The 14,123-nt window shown below is 52.7% G+C and overlaps 9 protein-coding genes across 9 annotated transcripts; 5 read left to right on the forward strand and 4 right to left on the reverse strand.

The window, feature by feature from the left end:
* Positions 1-761: 761 nt before the first annotated feature.
* On the forward strand, positions 762-2,551 carry BKA58DRAFT_324857 (uncharacterized protein; the record flags this gene model as incomplete). The annotated part of the gene is made up of 3 exons (XM_046167981.1): positions 762-1,794; positions 1,841-2,169; positions 2,216-2,551. The coding sequence occupies 3 exons, from the start codon at positions 762-764 to the stop codon at positions 2,549-2,551; spliced, it is 1,698 nt and encodes a 565-aa protein (XP_046020731.1).
* Positions 2,552-2,801: 250 nt separating this feature from the next.
* BKA58DRAFT_49949 (haloacid dehalogenase) lies at positions 2,802-4,413 on the reverse strand. The gene has a single exon (XM_046175385.1). The coding sequence runs from the start codon at positions 4,274-4,276 to the stop codon at positions 3,185-3,187; it is 1,092 nt and encodes a 363-aa protein (XP_046020732.1). The 5' UTR covers positions 4,277-4,413; the 3' UTR covers positions 2,802-3,184.
* A 1-nt stretch (position 4,414) lies between these two features.
* BKA58DRAFT_49922 (dolichol-phosphate mannosyltransferase) lies at positions 4,415-5,578 on the forward strand. Its single transcript, XM_046175384.1, has 2 exons — positions 4,415-4,716; positions 4,773-5,578. Exons 1-2 carry the CDS (start codon positions 4,616-4,618, stop codon positions 5,392-5,394), a joined length of 723 nt encoding a protein of 240 aa, XP_046020733.1. The 5' UTR covers positions 4,415-4,615; the 3' UTR covers positions 5,395-5,578.
* Positions 5,579-5,761: 183 nt separating this feature from the next.
* Positions 5,762-6,246, forward strand: BKA58DRAFT_444059 (uncharacterized protein; the record flags this gene model as incomplete). The annotated part of the gene is made up of 2 exons (XM_046174034.1): positions 5,762-6,133; positions 6,181-6,246. 2 exons carry the CDS (start codon positions 5,762-5,764, stop codon positions 6,244-6,246), a joined length of 438 nt encoding a protein of 145 aa, XP_046020734.1.
* A 799-nt stretch (positions 6,247-7,045) lies between these two features.
* On the forward strand, positions 7,046-8,481 carry BKA58DRAFT_49916 (uncharacterized protein). Its single transcript, XM_046175383.1, has one exon. The coding sequence runs from the start codon at positions 7,535-7,537 to the stop codon at positions 8,375-8,377; it is 843 nt and encodes a 280-aa protein (XP_046020735.1). The 5' UTR covers positions 7,046-7,534; the 3' UTR covers positions 8,378-8,481.
* Positions 8,482-8,584: 103 nt separating this feature from the next.
* BKA58DRAFT_444061 (uncharacterized protein) lies at positions 8,585-9,004 on the reverse strand (the record flags this gene model as incomplete). The annotated part of the gene is made up of 1 exon (XM_046174035.1): positions 8,585-9,004. One exon carries the CDS (start codon positions 9,002-9,004, stop codon positions 8,585-8,587), a length of 420 nt encoding a protein of 139 aa, XP_046020736.1.
* A 1,323-nt stretch (positions 9,005-10,327) lies between these two features.
* Positions 10,328-11,270, reverse strand: BKA58DRAFT_405709 (uncharacterized protein; the record flags this gene model as incomplete). Its single annotated transcript, XM_046171915.1, has 2 exons — positions 10,328-10,761; positions 10,865-11,270. 2 exons carry the CDS (start codon positions 11,268-11,270, stop codon positions 10,328-10,330), a joined length of 840 nt encoding a protein of 279 aa, XP_046020737.1.
* An 883-nt stretch (positions 11,271-12,153) lies between these two features.
* BKA58DRAFT_405710 (uncharacterized protein) lies at positions 12,154-12,783 on the reverse strand (the record flags this gene model as incomplete). The annotated part of the gene is made up of 1 exon (XM_046171916.1): positions 12,154-12,783. One exon carries the CDS (start codon positions 12,781-12,783, stop codon positions 12,154-12,156), a length of 630 nt encoding a protein of 209 aa, XP_046020738.1.
* Positions 12,784-13,064: 281 nt separating this feature from the next.
* On the forward strand, positions 13,065-14,018 carry BKA58DRAFT_449214 (uncharacterized protein; the record flags this gene model as incomplete). Its single annotated transcript, XM_046174302.1, has 3 exons — positions 13,065-13,201; positions 13,253-13,313; positions 13,413-14,018. 3 exons carry the CDS (start codon positions 13,065-13,067, stop codon positions 14,016-14,018), a joined length of 804 nt encoding a protein of 267 aa, XP_046020739.1.
* Between the last annotated feature and the right edge of the window lie 105 nt (positions 14,019-14,123).

The following is a 14,123-nucleotide window of genomic DNA, read 5'->3' on the forward strand; positions in this document are numbered from 1 at the left end:
AACTCGTCGGGTGGACTCGCAACCAGAGGACGTGTTTGCGCCAGCCGACTAAGGAACTGTATAATACCCTAGATAGAGAGAAGTGGAGACATCGGCGAGTAAAGAGCGGTGATGAAATGTGCAGAACCCGACCGCTGTCTTTGAAATTCTCAGATAGTACGAGAGGCTGACCCCACATACCGATAGTTCATGGCATAGGGATGTATGGGTAAGGCGTGATGATGAATGTTGAATTGTTCGTACACATGGAGTCTGAATGTGAACCATCAGGGCACCCCTTCAACCTTGGAAGGCACGAACAGGTAGGTGCCATGCCGCTAGTCATGACCCCACGTTCGATCGGCGACAGGCACGCCCCTTGATTCGATCCCCTGCCCAAACGCATGGTCGCAGCATGTTCCTTTGACGTGGTATTGACAGATACATCCGTGAAAGATGGCGGCTCTTTGAAGTTCGCAGGAAACAATCAGGTGCACGCGTGATTGGCTCGTGACTTGGCTCGTTGACTTGTGGACCCCAACATCGTGGAGCGCCCGCTACGGAAGCTCTCCGCCTAAACCAACAACACAGACCTTCAGAGTCGCTACCTCACACCGCCTCCTAGCCCATCTTCGCCTACTTACTCGCGCAGCTGCCCCTCCGGCGGCCGCTCTATCGCAGGGATATTTTCTCCCTCCCAACTTTGCCAAGACTACTGTGTTAGGGCTCTTCCGCTGCCATCTCCGCAGCTTCGCAGCCGTCCTCACCACGCCTAATTCAAAATGCCGACCTTTCTAGGCCTCGCCGTCAGCATCCATGCCGACAGTAACCCGCTCCCAGAATACTCGATACAGAAGCAATCTAAACATCACCGTATCACCTCGTACATCCCTGTCCCACCCGCAAAGATACCGCCGGGCGCTACCAAGCCTGAACAGTCTTCTTTCGCGATATCGATTACTCTGCTCACTCCAGGTCTTCACGTGCCCTACTCGACGCCCAAGCCAACTGACGATGACCCCAACCCAAAAGCGAAGATTGTCGGGGGCCTCCCAGGTCAAACCGGAGAGCGGGGCAAGTACGGTCCCACGATAGCCCCGTACAAGCCCTTGACCACCTCGCCGAACGAGACAATCGCTGCATACATATACTTTGACGGCCGGGCAAAGGAGGAAGTAGCGACACTGCTGCGACGTGGCGAAGAGACGTGGGTCAACTCACGGTGGGTCAGCGTGCCAGAGTCAGAAGGCGGGGGTCTCGCAGAGCGCGAGTTCCTCTTCCGCGAGGTCGGTCTTGAGAGATGGCTCAACGGCCTGGATCTCGAGGGCAAGGACAAGGACGTGGCCGCAAAGATTGAGCGGAGAAAGCAGCGTCTAGAAAAGAAGCGGGCAAAGCGGAGAGAGGCCATTGACAGCAGCGACGAGGACAAGAAGGCATCGAGCAACGGTGTACTGCGCTACAGCGAAAGTAAGGACGCGCCCGTCGAGACGCTTTCCGGCAACGACGAGTTCTTCACCACCGACTCCGATTCGGACGACGAGCCCCCAATGCCCGAGGCAGCCGGACAAATCAAGGTCGCTCTGTTCCGCGTCCTGGCGTCTGGGGAGATCAAGCGCGGCGAGTACTCACCCCAGTTCGACGCACACGATGACGACGAACAAAATGGTGGAGGAGAGGGCGAGGACGTTGACCACACAACGAGTTTTGCAAAGCCCAAGACGCTGGACCCCAAGTCTATCAGCACCCAGACTGTGACTGGCATAGATCCCCCGGACAAGCCCTACGCAGTGTTTACCTTTTTGTACCGTGGAGAGCGTAAGTTTACAATAAGGGATACTAGATTTCCGCTAACCAATGACAGGTCAACTGCGCAAGATGGGTATTCTGAACACAAAGGAGACGCCCAAGATCACCTCGCCACAAGCCAAGCGGAAATCTGGCGCACTCGACTTTGGCAGCCTGAAGCCTCTGAACGCGGCCGCTGGAACAAAGAACTTTGGGGGTTACCGCGAGACGTCGCCCAAGTCCAAGAAGAAGACAGAAGACGCCATGGATAGCGACGCAGACGACGAGGACGATGTCAAGGTGGAGGACGCGGATGATGACAAGGAGGTTCTCGACAAGGGTTTGCTGTCGCCTGAGGATGCTCACAGACAGGGCGAACTCGCAGAGGGCGTGCGCAAGATCAAGGTATGTGCCTTTCATCGCTCGAAATTCGTCTACTAACACATCACAGCTTAAGCGTCAACATTCCGCAGAACCTCTCGGCCGCCCCGCAGGACCTTCCCACTCCGACTCGACTGGATCTCCTCTTTCCGGTACACCAGTACCAGAAAACGCGTCAACAGGAGAGGCATCATCATCCGGCGCCGCGAACACCTCTGGAGAGCCCAGTACAAACTCAATCGCGTCACCCTACAAGAAGCAGCGCGCTTCATTACCCGGTTTCGACGACAACGTGCGCAAGAGCCTGGGCCAAGCCCTCATGGACGCCCACAACCAAGGTCGAGCCAACTCTGACGGAAACATCCCCACCATCGAAACCAAGATGGAAGAAGACGAGGAGTTGTGACACAAGAATATTTGTTTCCAACGCGCTTTCGAATGAGGTAGTTTCTCATCGTGTAGCAACGACACACAATTTTGTTTTGCATTATAACGGTCCACCACGAGTCAGTCGAATTACTACAACAATACCACGATGTCACCCAAAACCTTAATACCACGCGGACAGTCAGGCATAACCTTTTCAGGCGCAAAAATTGGCAAACGGAATCCTGCGAAAATCAAGGGTATTGGGGACTTTGAATAACTACTTGGCCCGGTGGCCTTTTTTGGCTCTGGGCTGGCTGGCTTGGCTGGTTAATTTGGTGGATTCTGTACATGATCATGTTTCGTATGTTTCTTTTTGCGGTGGGGCTTCGGCACGAATGGCAAGATGAGTCGGTGGTATGGATGGGGGTATGAGGATCGGATGGGCAAGATGCGTGAAGTGTCTTTGTTCTGGTGGGTTGCGGGTTGGATTGTCGAGTGACATGGAATGAACTGAACTGCAACGAGACGTATGATGCAATAGATGGTGTTTGCTGATGCGATGGGTATGTGATTGGGGAGCGAGGAAGAGTGATGTTTGAATGATGTGAATTATCGGTGGACTTGTAATCGGCTAGTCATTATATGAAGTTACAGAGCAGCGCCATGCAAATTACGTCTGGCTTCGTGGTCGACGCTTGTCCTGCCCTGACGATACATCCTCAGGGCCCTTTATATACACATATCTCACGGGCGATACCTCACGCTGTGCAGGTCTTCGTGGCCACGCACACAGATCGAGCAAAGAGCCCACATGTGGCACCAACCTGTTCTGACCAATTGCTTCTCCCGCCTCTCCTCTCTCTTCTCCCTTGTCTTCCATCTTGAACCCGTACCCTTGGCCGCCCAGCGCGTTTGCGTCTCTCTCTAGCAAAACGCTCGACCAGCCTGCGTCTTGAGCTCCGAATACGTCTTTGTAGAGGTCGTCGCCTACGTACAATTTCTCAAACTCCTCTACTCCGGGTTTTATGCCGTCGCCAAACGAGACGCCTTTTAGCTTCTTATCCAGCATGTCTTCCGCCGCTGCAAAGATCTGTCGATCAGGTTTTTCGGCTCCCACATCGTAGGACAGGACTGTGAAATCGATATCATACTCTTCGCCCTTGGAGCCTGGCGCGTCCACATCGGCCCCAGAACGACGATCCGAGATACCAGGGTAACGCTCGGGACTCATATTGACACCGAAGGACGACAATATCCCCGGAACGCGGTCGTCTGAATTCGTTATGATGCCTACTATAGTCTTTTCCCAGGGCCAGAGTCCATGATGAGCGCCGTGGCGTATCTGGTGGGTTTTCATGTGCCGTATCATACGGAAGAAAGGGAGGACGTCTGGGTACATGGTGTAGCCCTTACGTGACGAGTAGGTGTGGAGGAGTTCTGGGACGAGGTACTTGGGGAAGGCCTGGTTTGGAGAGAGGAAAGGCGTGAATGTTTCCTTTATTACTTTGGCCCACCATTTTTCTGCACCCATACCTGTCGCTCGGCCATAGTTTGGGTGCTCCGATGACAGGCGCTTGAATGCGGATTTGAAGGATGAGGATACTTGGGTGGGGTTGTTGGGGTTGCCTATGTTGATGCCGTGGCGGAGGGCGGCTTGCGCGTAGGATACTGGGATGGGTTTGCTGGGTGTGAAGAGGGTGCCGAAGGCGTCGAGACAGAGGAAGAGGTTTTTCCTCTGGGGCATGGGTTTCCATGGTGACATCGTGAAGATGCGGGCGAGATGTAGGGTGGGTTTTATGAGACGGTATCCGGCGTATTGACCGGCATTACCCTACAGATCCGACCGCACCAATCCAAAGTCCTTCTAATTGGCGCGGGAATGTCGATTGAATATTACATCGACGTGTAAGGCCACCCAAACTCGCCCATGTCGTTGCGGAAGGAGATGGTCCAAAGAGGCTAGTCCAGGGTCCGGCAGCCCCGAGCTACTTGCGGACACGATCACCTCCGCGAATCCTCAACTCCCCAACGTCAACCCTCACCTGCAGTCGCTCATTCACCCAATTCCGCAGACACACCACACATAACGCACATTGCAAAGATGGCAAACACCAACAAGTACTCGGTGCTCCTGCCCACCTACAACGAGCGCCGCAACCTGCCCATAATAACATGGCTGCTGGCCAAGACGTTCGAGGAGAAGTACGTCGCAACACCCATCCTGCACCACATTCCCAATGCTGACACTACATGATTAGCAAACTCGACTGGGAACTCATCATCATCGACGACGGCTCCCCCGACGGAACTCAAGAAATCGCCGCGCAGCTCCAAAAAGTCTACACACCCGCACGCATCCAAATCCGCGCCCGCGCCGGTAAACTAGGCCTCGGAACCGCCTACGTCCACGGCCTACAATTCGCAACCGGAAACTTCGTCATTATTATGGACGCGGATTTCAGCCACCACCCCAAGTTCATCGCGCCCATGATCGCCCTCCAAAAGACCAAGAACTACGACATCGTGACCGGCACACGGTATGCCGGCGACGGTGGTGTATTTGGCTGGGACCTCAAGCGCAAGTTTGTGTCGAGGGGCGCGAATCTTTTTGCGGATACGGTGCTTAGGCCTGGTGTGAGTGATCTTACGGGCTCGTTCAGGTTGTATAAGAAAGAGGTGTTGCAGAAGGTGATTAGGCAGACGGAGAGTAAGGGGTATACGTTTCAAATGGAGATGATGGTGCGCGCAAAGGCTATGGGGTGTACGGTTGCGGAGGTGCCCATCTCGTTCGTCGACAGGCTGTATGGCGAGAGCAAGCTTGGTGGTGATGAGATTGTTGAGTACGCGAAGGGCGTTTTGGCGCTGTGGATGAAGGTTTAGATGGGTTGTGTGGGGTGTCGGTGGCCGGGAATGATTGCTGGCCTTGGCGGTATCTCGGGCAGGCAAGGACATGGTATATTTGATCTTTCTCCGCCTCGTCTGATTAGTATGTTTAACTCTTAATCTTCTCACCAGAATCTTCGTGCACCTGTTGCGGCGTGTCGCGACTGCGACTACCTATTTAGTACGCCAACAGGCGCTAGAGTCCCTTGCTCCTACCAGAGCTGCCTTCATTTTCGTCCTCGTCCTCATTTCGACCTTAACAAACCCCCAATTACTAGTCCGCGCAAGCAAGCCCATCCGAGATTGCGCAACCCACACAGCAGCAAACCCGTCTCTCACCCACGCTGTGGACTGCACTACCACGATGTCTACGCAGGATATCACCAAGCCCTACCGCTTCATGGACCTCCCCACGGAGCTGCGCCTTACGATCTATAAGCGCCTGCCCCGCCAGATCAAGCACACTAAGGCTCGCTACGTGGGTGGGAAATACCCCTTCCCAGCCGAGAAAGTCGATTTAACAGTGATCTTGATAACACGCCACCTCCCAGTAGCTATCTTGGGTATGGGTCGCCAAATCTGGTTTGAGGCAGACAGTATTGTCACGGATCTGGTTCAGACATCCGTGACAGAGTCGCAGCCCCGCGCCATAGCTCATGAGATCCGTGCGATGGCGCTTCAAGTACTCACACGATCGCTTTCAACAGAGTGTGGAGTATTTCTGGTGTGCCAAACCGTAAATTATCACATTACTTCTCAAGTTCGAATCTAAAGTAACTGTAGAATGGTCAAACATACCGTGAGAGCGACGTCATCCAGCGACACCCGGACCTGGCCTCTTATCCATAGGAAACCACACGACCACACGACATCGCAATCTTCCTTAGTCAAACCACGCTGGCGAAGATGACAGGCGGATGTATCTCGCTCCGTAGTATTGCTACAGTATGCTTCGCGAATTTTGAGACGGATCTAGACACGCTGCTTCACTTTCGCCGCGACCCACATCCAAGAATCCCAGCCCACGCATTAGACGATCTTCAGCGGTCCCAAGACACTGACGTGAAGGTGTTTGTTCAAACCAGAAATGATGGCACGCTCATACACAGCCCCAATGGGGAGTTCATGCTTACAGCAAACAACTTCCCTGTCAAAGTCAACCTGGCCAAGTTCTCATCGGATCGGATCTGGACCTTCGACACTTCTATCAGTCAAGCAACTTGGACTCAGGATTGGTTGCCTTCCTCGTGAAGAATACGGATATGGCGTTCCTGGTAGCAATGGGATTATGGAGCATGCTGGAGGCATTCGCGGACTGTCGTATCAACGCAGTCTTGTGACACGATACCGCGGATATCGTTAGTGCAGTTTGGGTAGTCAGAACTCAAGAGATACCAGCTGGCTTATAAAATACCTTTTCACGGAGATCCTTGTCACAGTGGCACCTTATTCATGGGAAAAGCTAAGCAGGTCTAGAGACCACATTAAGATAAGAGCATGCAAAGTAGGCAACTTAACGTCAATGCAGGCTCTAGGGTTTTTAGTTTCTTTCTAGCTTGACGTGGTACAGCCAAGGGCCTCTGGCTTCGGCCGAAGATTCGCCCGGACGGAAAGGTATACCATGCTATCCGAATATCGCTCTTATGTATTTCGCAATTCTTATATGAATCTTACAATCGTCACTCGATTCTCCCAAATTTCACATTCTCCCGACGCGCATTAGTATTCACCTTCGCTGCTAACATACTCTGGCTGGCTCTCGCTATACATCTCATTTCGGCGATCCGACATTAATTGTCCGTTTGTTGGTCCAGAGTTCGCCAGCCATCTTACAAATTTCTCCGCATCGCTCTTTCCGGCTTACCCGTGGTCTTGGTGACGGCACGGCAACGGCCTTTGGATCTTCCGATAGGGTATCTTTCGCTGCCGTATCTATTCAGGTCTTATCGTTTCATTATTGACGCTGTCATATATGTTCTTATTGCGAATTCATAATTGTGTTGAACGATTTCAAGGCGTTGAAGCTTGCAGTCGCTGGCGTGATGAGTACAATGGGCACATTAGTATCTTCGATATCAGTCATTGCATACGATTTCTTGTTCCCAAGAGCAACCCATAAATCATCTCAGCCACCGACATGTCGTTTGACCAACCCAACCCCTTGTCATTCATGAATCTTCCCGTCGAACTACGCCTGATGGTCTACGAGCGGCTGCCACGCCAGACCAAACACACCGAAGTCTCTATAGACGGCTCCATCGCTATCTTGGTCACAAGACACCTGCCGACCGCCATACTACGTACGAGCAAGCAAATCTACCTCGAAGCCCGCGCTATCGTAGCGAACCTAGTCCGACAGTTCATCGAAGAGTCACCAACCAAGCTCATCGAGTTCGGCAAAGCTGGAACAAAGATGAGACATAGCAAGATACTCCACTATCTCATGTCACAGATCCCCCGGGAGCGCATGGCATTGGAAGATGATGAGAAGTACGACATCCAATCCATTCTCCAGAGACTCCCCAAGTCGGGCGGACTCCAACCTACCGACCCCACTGTGACGCCCAACGTTGCTCGCTTCTTCCATCAAGCTGCTAGGGCTAGATACCGTCCTAGTGACGACCATTTCCACGACGCTGCGGGCGGTCTATGGAATAACACTGTCGTCACAGTCTTCGTCACCTGCACACCTTACAAGAACGAGGAAGAGGCCAAATGCTTCGCCGAGATCAACCACAGACATATTCGACATATGTACCATCACAGGGAGATGAAGCTCTTCCCGTACGATGTATGGATTCGCGATGGGGGGATGATACAAAGTGAAGAAGGTTCGTCTTTGAAGATGGCTGTTGATAGGGTCCCGATGTTGTGTCATGATGGCTATGATGACTGGGGTAAGAGAACTGGGAATGTGGAGGATTCGTGGGGGCCGGCTATGGCGAGGGCGGATTGGGATGGGGAGTGGCTTCCTTCGTAGGCATGTCGTGGCAGAGGGGTGGATGTTTGTACTGCGATTCGCGTGAACTACGTTGATTGCTGTATTGTATCATGTCTTCAGTCAAGTAATCGATACCATCCAATACCAAAGGTTCCATTTCGATCAAACCGCATTCCCAGAGGTCGTATCGCATCCTCGCTTCCAATTGCACTTTTCCGTCCCAAACGCCCCAGATCCGCCACCCATCTAACCCTCCCGAACACTAACCCCCTTCTTCATAACCAACAACTTCGTCTTCGTCGGCTCGGCAAACTTTTCCTCCTCCTCCAGCACCGGAATCGCCGCATCGCTATGCATAAACGCAATAAACTGCTGCAAATGCAATTCATCCTCGAACGCCATCGTACCCATGCAATCCCAATCCATCCCGTCATCCACCCCAATCAACACCCTCGGAATCCCAATCGGACACTCCTCATCGTCAACATGGTAGTGCCGCGTCCACGACAATGGATGCACTTTTCCCGCGATTTTTTTGAGTAAGGGTGCATACTTTTCCTCGTTGTGCCGGTAGAATTCTGCGCGTGAAACGCCTTCTTTGCGGGTTGCGACTGTGGTGAGGATGTAGGGGTATGCACTCGTTTTGGTCATTGTAGTTCCCGGCATTTTGGTTCTGGATTCTCGGTGTTCAGGGTATGCAGGCGGAGGTATGTCGGCGGTGTAGAGATATGCGGCCGATGATTGGCATGGAACTTTTGTAGCGAAAGGATTGAAGGATTGAAAGGATTCGCAGAAAAAGCAAAGAAGGATCTTTCTGGGGATTGAGGGTATTGGGGATTTTGAGCAACGGGAAGAGAACGAAACGGAAACCGAAATTTCAGGCAGGAAAACAGGAGAACGGATGCCTTCCATATGCAGGCTGGTCCCGTCAGTCCAACCGTGTGTGCCGGTGTCAGCTAAGGGCAGCTGAACCCCTGTATTTTATTGGTCCCACTTCCCGCTCGGTTACCACGAGGGCCGATCGCTGGGGGTCGTGCGCTAGCTGGGTCTGGACTACCGTCGAAGCGAAGCGTCGAGCCTTTCCTGAACTTCTGTACTTGCTGCCTTTTCTGGTGCTGCCGCCGATTCAGTTGCGACATGTCAATGCCGTTGTGGTGTTTGATCTCGTGCCTGTCATCTCGTTTGTACTGAGAGGGGCCTTGAGTGTCATCGGGTATGACGTTAGGCCTCCAGACACCGCTAGTTTCATCTGCCGATGGCTGCTTTGGGGTTTGGACGTCGTTGTCAGACCGTAGATCAGACGGAAGTTCGCGGAAGTAGTGAGAGGTACTTCCTTAGGTCCGCAGAGTCTTTCGGTATGTTGTATTGATCGTCGCCGCCATGATTAACAAAGTTTTGCAACAGCTGTCATCTAGTACTAACACATCATAGTACCTTCTCGAGTTCTATCGCATGGCGTGTTGTCTATGAGCTGCTGGCCCGCTGTAGCCTCCACATGGTTGCTCGTCATGCTCTTTGCGCTTGTGCATCGGCGCGGACCGTCACTACTTCACCCCACATGCGCAGGGCCAAGTCCATAGACGTCATAAACTTCTCAGAGTCATCACATCTACAGCGACATATCGGAACTCTTTGGAGAAGTGTCTCATCCAAGCGCATAAATTCTGACGTAACTACAGCGAACCTGGGAAAGCTCCAGGCCAACCCTCTACAGCGTACTCTACTTGCCATTTCCCTCACCCGTAGGAGTATCTTCTTCCAATCCCCTACTGAGATCCCATCTTTTGTTGTCCCAAAGATACCGGAAGACCCCCAGTGTATGTGTCTTCATGACATTCAAAACTCGTCAATGAGCACAGCTTCGCCATTTGCACCCGTCCCACTTGGAGAAGGCCCAAAAACAAACGCTTGTACATCGCGATAGCAATAGAATTTACAATTTGTACCACCCAGGCCGATAATTTGTACCGGATCCCTTCCGGTAATGCTTTACGCAACATCAGACATGTACCCAGAAAGCGGGTGATTGAAACCCGAAAAACTTGCCGGATCACTAGCCGCTTCCTGTATAGAGTAGCTCACGCTAGGGAATAACAGGAGCAGCCTTTCGTCAATATTCCTGAGTACAGCCTCTGCCTTGAGACCGATGGGGAGGCGAATGTCGGCTTCAAAGACGCACTTCGAAGAAATCATGTTGACTTTGACGCCGCCGTGGATGACGCCCACGTTCAACGTGGGTGAGAGCATATTTGCTGCTGCCCCGGATCCCATTATCTCGTCGGTAACTGCCCTTACTTCATCGGACCGAAGATAGGCTCCAAGTTCCGGCGGCACGTTCGCGCGTATCGACTCGACCATGTGTTTGAGTATTGTCATCAAGCAGGCAGCGTATACAATGGCTTCAAAGCTGTTGTGTATACGCCCTATTGCCACCTGCAGTGGTGACAGTGAAAGTTAGGCGCAGTGTACCTACAAAGTAAGGTCAGTGCATGTTTTGACAGTCGTTTCTAGATCAATATCACTTACCCTTCTTGCCGAAGCGGATAGACTGCAGACCACCAGGCCCGCCTTTCATGACACAATCGCCTAGCCAAGGTAACTTTTCATCACAGTGATCAAGCAGATACTTCGTTCCCCATTTTCCTCCCGTCTCTTCGTCCGAGACCACAGTCAAGGCTACGCTGCCAACAAGATGCGATGCCCGCTTCTTCAGCAACGTGAACGCGATGATGGAAGCTGCGGTACCTGCCTTCATGTCGACAGACCCGAGCCCGTGTATCGAGGTGCCATCGTTGTATCCAGAGTACGGCGGAACCCGCCAACCCTCAAGGTTATTGACCGGAAAAGTATCCATGTGGCCATTGAAGACGACGCGAGGACCGTCATTCAGGTGGCCGTTGAAGTCCGACACCACGTTGGGCATGTGAGCCATCGAAGCAATGATATATGCGTATATGCTGTTGGCTGCAAGGAATTTCGTGACGACATCTGCGGCGGCTCGGGTGTCGCCTGGTGGGTTGGGGCTTGCTGCTCGTACGAGTCGTTATAGGAAGCGTATATACTTGTCCTTGTCTGCTTCGATTTCGCATAGTATGAGATTCTCGTGGTAGTGCTTAGCAGGCACCATATTAACCGAGGACGAAGGTTTGCTGTGGTTAGATGATGCGAGGCGATATTGTGCTGGTGAAGAGATGAAGACTATATGTGAACATGGAGTGCATACCTTTCTTCGCGGAACTCGTCGAGTACGGAGCTCAAAATGATTGAAATCAAATTATGGAAGGCGCCCGCGGTAGTATATCGGCACATCCCATATATGAGCACACGACACATATGCGCGTCACATCACTGGCTGCTCAGTGTTCGGTACCGTACATCATCGCTTCATTCATCTTCAATATGATTCGCTCACGATTTGAAGTACGTCGAGACGGTATAGTAGCGGAAACAATCGTGTATGGTAACCGTGTGGGCTGACTACATCAAGAGGTTGGGTGCGCGTTCGAAGCTTTTGTGTGGTTCGTAGTCCATTGTTTAGTCCGGACTTTCCAAACTTCGGATTTAACGGCGTCACCCACAAGTCTTTCCTTTGCAAGTTCACTAGTCTGGTTCTATTGCGCGTATCCGTGGATGCATTCCATAAGTCCGTGATGTCGTCGCTCAAGTCTTTTATACCGCCACTCAGCCGTAGGAAATCCTCTCACACGGTCTCTCAATCGCTGTTCCTCTGTTCAAATTGCGACGGTATACCAGAACAGACGAACTCGCGGAGTCATAGACTCGACCTACACATGGCTTATGCGACCATGTCCCAACTAACGGCCTGGTGAACCGTCCACATCACTCACCTCCTCCGCACCGACGTTCTCCTGCTCATCCAGAAACTTCATACCCTCGACAGCCTCTTCAAATCTTTCGAGCTCCGCAAGCTTGGCCTCGGACGCCGTAATCTTCACTCCCATCTCCTGCTTCAGCACCTCAACCGTCGCGCTGAAGCCAGCGAGGGCTTCAAGCAGGGCCCATGTAGTTGCTAGTGTGTCGAGATGGTCCTTCGTCGCTGAAATCGCTTCATCCATGGCAGCGTAGAGGAGGTCGCGCGTCGTGAGAGTTGTGGCGTTGATGAGAGGCGTGTGCGCGGCGAGGACAGTGACTATGGATGCGAGGTCGGACACCGTACTGCCTGTGTCCGAGGAGGCAGAAGGAGAGTTGTTGGTTGGTGAGGTGTTTTCTTCTTCGGTAATCTCAGGAAGAATGTTCACCGTATATGGCTCGGGTGTTCGTGGCGGTGATGGATCTTGCGATGACGCCTTCAGTGGGGTCTCAACTCGCTTTGCGATGAGGAGCGACCTGTCATTCTCATCGATCTTGGATGGAACTGCGTCGCGCTTGAGTATGAAATTTGGACCATGTTTGAAGATGTGTCGCAAAAGACTTCCTCGCGTCATCGCGGCGGCTGTGGTTGATTTGACCAAGTCCGCGGGAGTCAGGTCGCCGCGAGTATACCGACGCGAATAAAACATGACTCCCAGTGTAAGGATTCGGCGTGGAAGCGGGAGAGTGGTTGGGTGACGGCCTTACCGCAGTCGCAGGAACCACTTGCTCACCTATGATATTGTCGCGCTAGCCAAGGCCATATCGACAAACGCTCGATTTCTCATGTAATCGCACAACACCACGGATTTTCTCTTCTTCTCGTGACCTCCCATCTGCCCCTAAAGATATTCAGATGGCGTTCAACAACACCTACGGCAGTGCCCGTGACCCTAGGCTCAGTCGTCAGCCTAGCAATGTCGACATGCCTGATGAAGTATCCGCTATCCCAACGCCGAACCGCCAGTCAGTTCCGATGCAGCCTCAAGATCTGTAAGCACCCTGAAACGATCTCCCAAAGAGCTCTTGCTGACTTCATCACAGTGCGGCGCCGCCTTTGATCGATGGCAATTTGGCACTAATGAGGCGGGTTCCTGAGCTTATTGTACGCATCGCAGACCAAGAAGCTGAAAACGCAAGACTCCAAGAAGAGAAGACGGCTGCGAAAAAGATGGCCAGCGACTAACATGACCGCCTGACGCAGGCAACCAAGTCCCTGGGGGATCTGACGGTCTCGTACTCGAAGCGCCTGGAGGAGAAGAACGCCGTGCTCAGCGAGAACGCCGCGATTGAACAACGCCAGATGTTAATGGAGAAAGACACCGCCAGGTCCGCCCGCGAGATCAGCGATATGACGATGAAGATACAAGAGATGGAGGCCCAGATCCAAGCATACGAGGACGAGAATACGGAGTTACAATGTCGCGTTACTACGTTAGAGACAGAGGCCCATAGGCTACAGTGTCATATCTACAACCTGGAGTTTGAGAAGGAACAGGATCGACCTTCGGATGCAACTGATGGAAACACCGGGGTCGGTAGGAGGGACTCGACGCAACGCCCGATGATGAACGTCAACGCCAACTCTCCGCACCAGGGTTCAGATCGAGAGCGAGAATCGCGGTACAGCGAGGCGGTATACGTTGAGCATCGGAGAAGGTCGAGTGGATTCTACGAGCGCGGTGGTCATCAACGAGGAGCTCGCCGGGAGCGCGATCGTGATCGAAACGCACGGAACAGGTCTTCTACCAACGATTGCTTCGTCCCAGACCTGTACCCTCCTACTGGACCCCGGGCCGAAAGGCGTTGAAGCAGAGATCAGGTCGGGATATGAATGTGGTGATGATGGCGGTGAAAAGTGTCAGAAGATGGTGCAAATGGTAAGACTGAGGCAGTTGGCGGAGCAAACTCCGTA

The sequence above is a fragment of the Alternaria rosae genome (assembly GCF_020736505.1).
Source record: "Alternaria rosae strain MPI-PUGE-AT-0040 chromosome Unknown BKA58scaffold_11, whole genome shotgun sequence".
In the NCBI taxonomy this organism is placed as follows: domain Eukaryota; kingdom Fungi; phylum Ascomycota; class Dothideomycetes; order Pleosporales; family Pleosporaceae; genus Alternaria; species Alternaria rosae.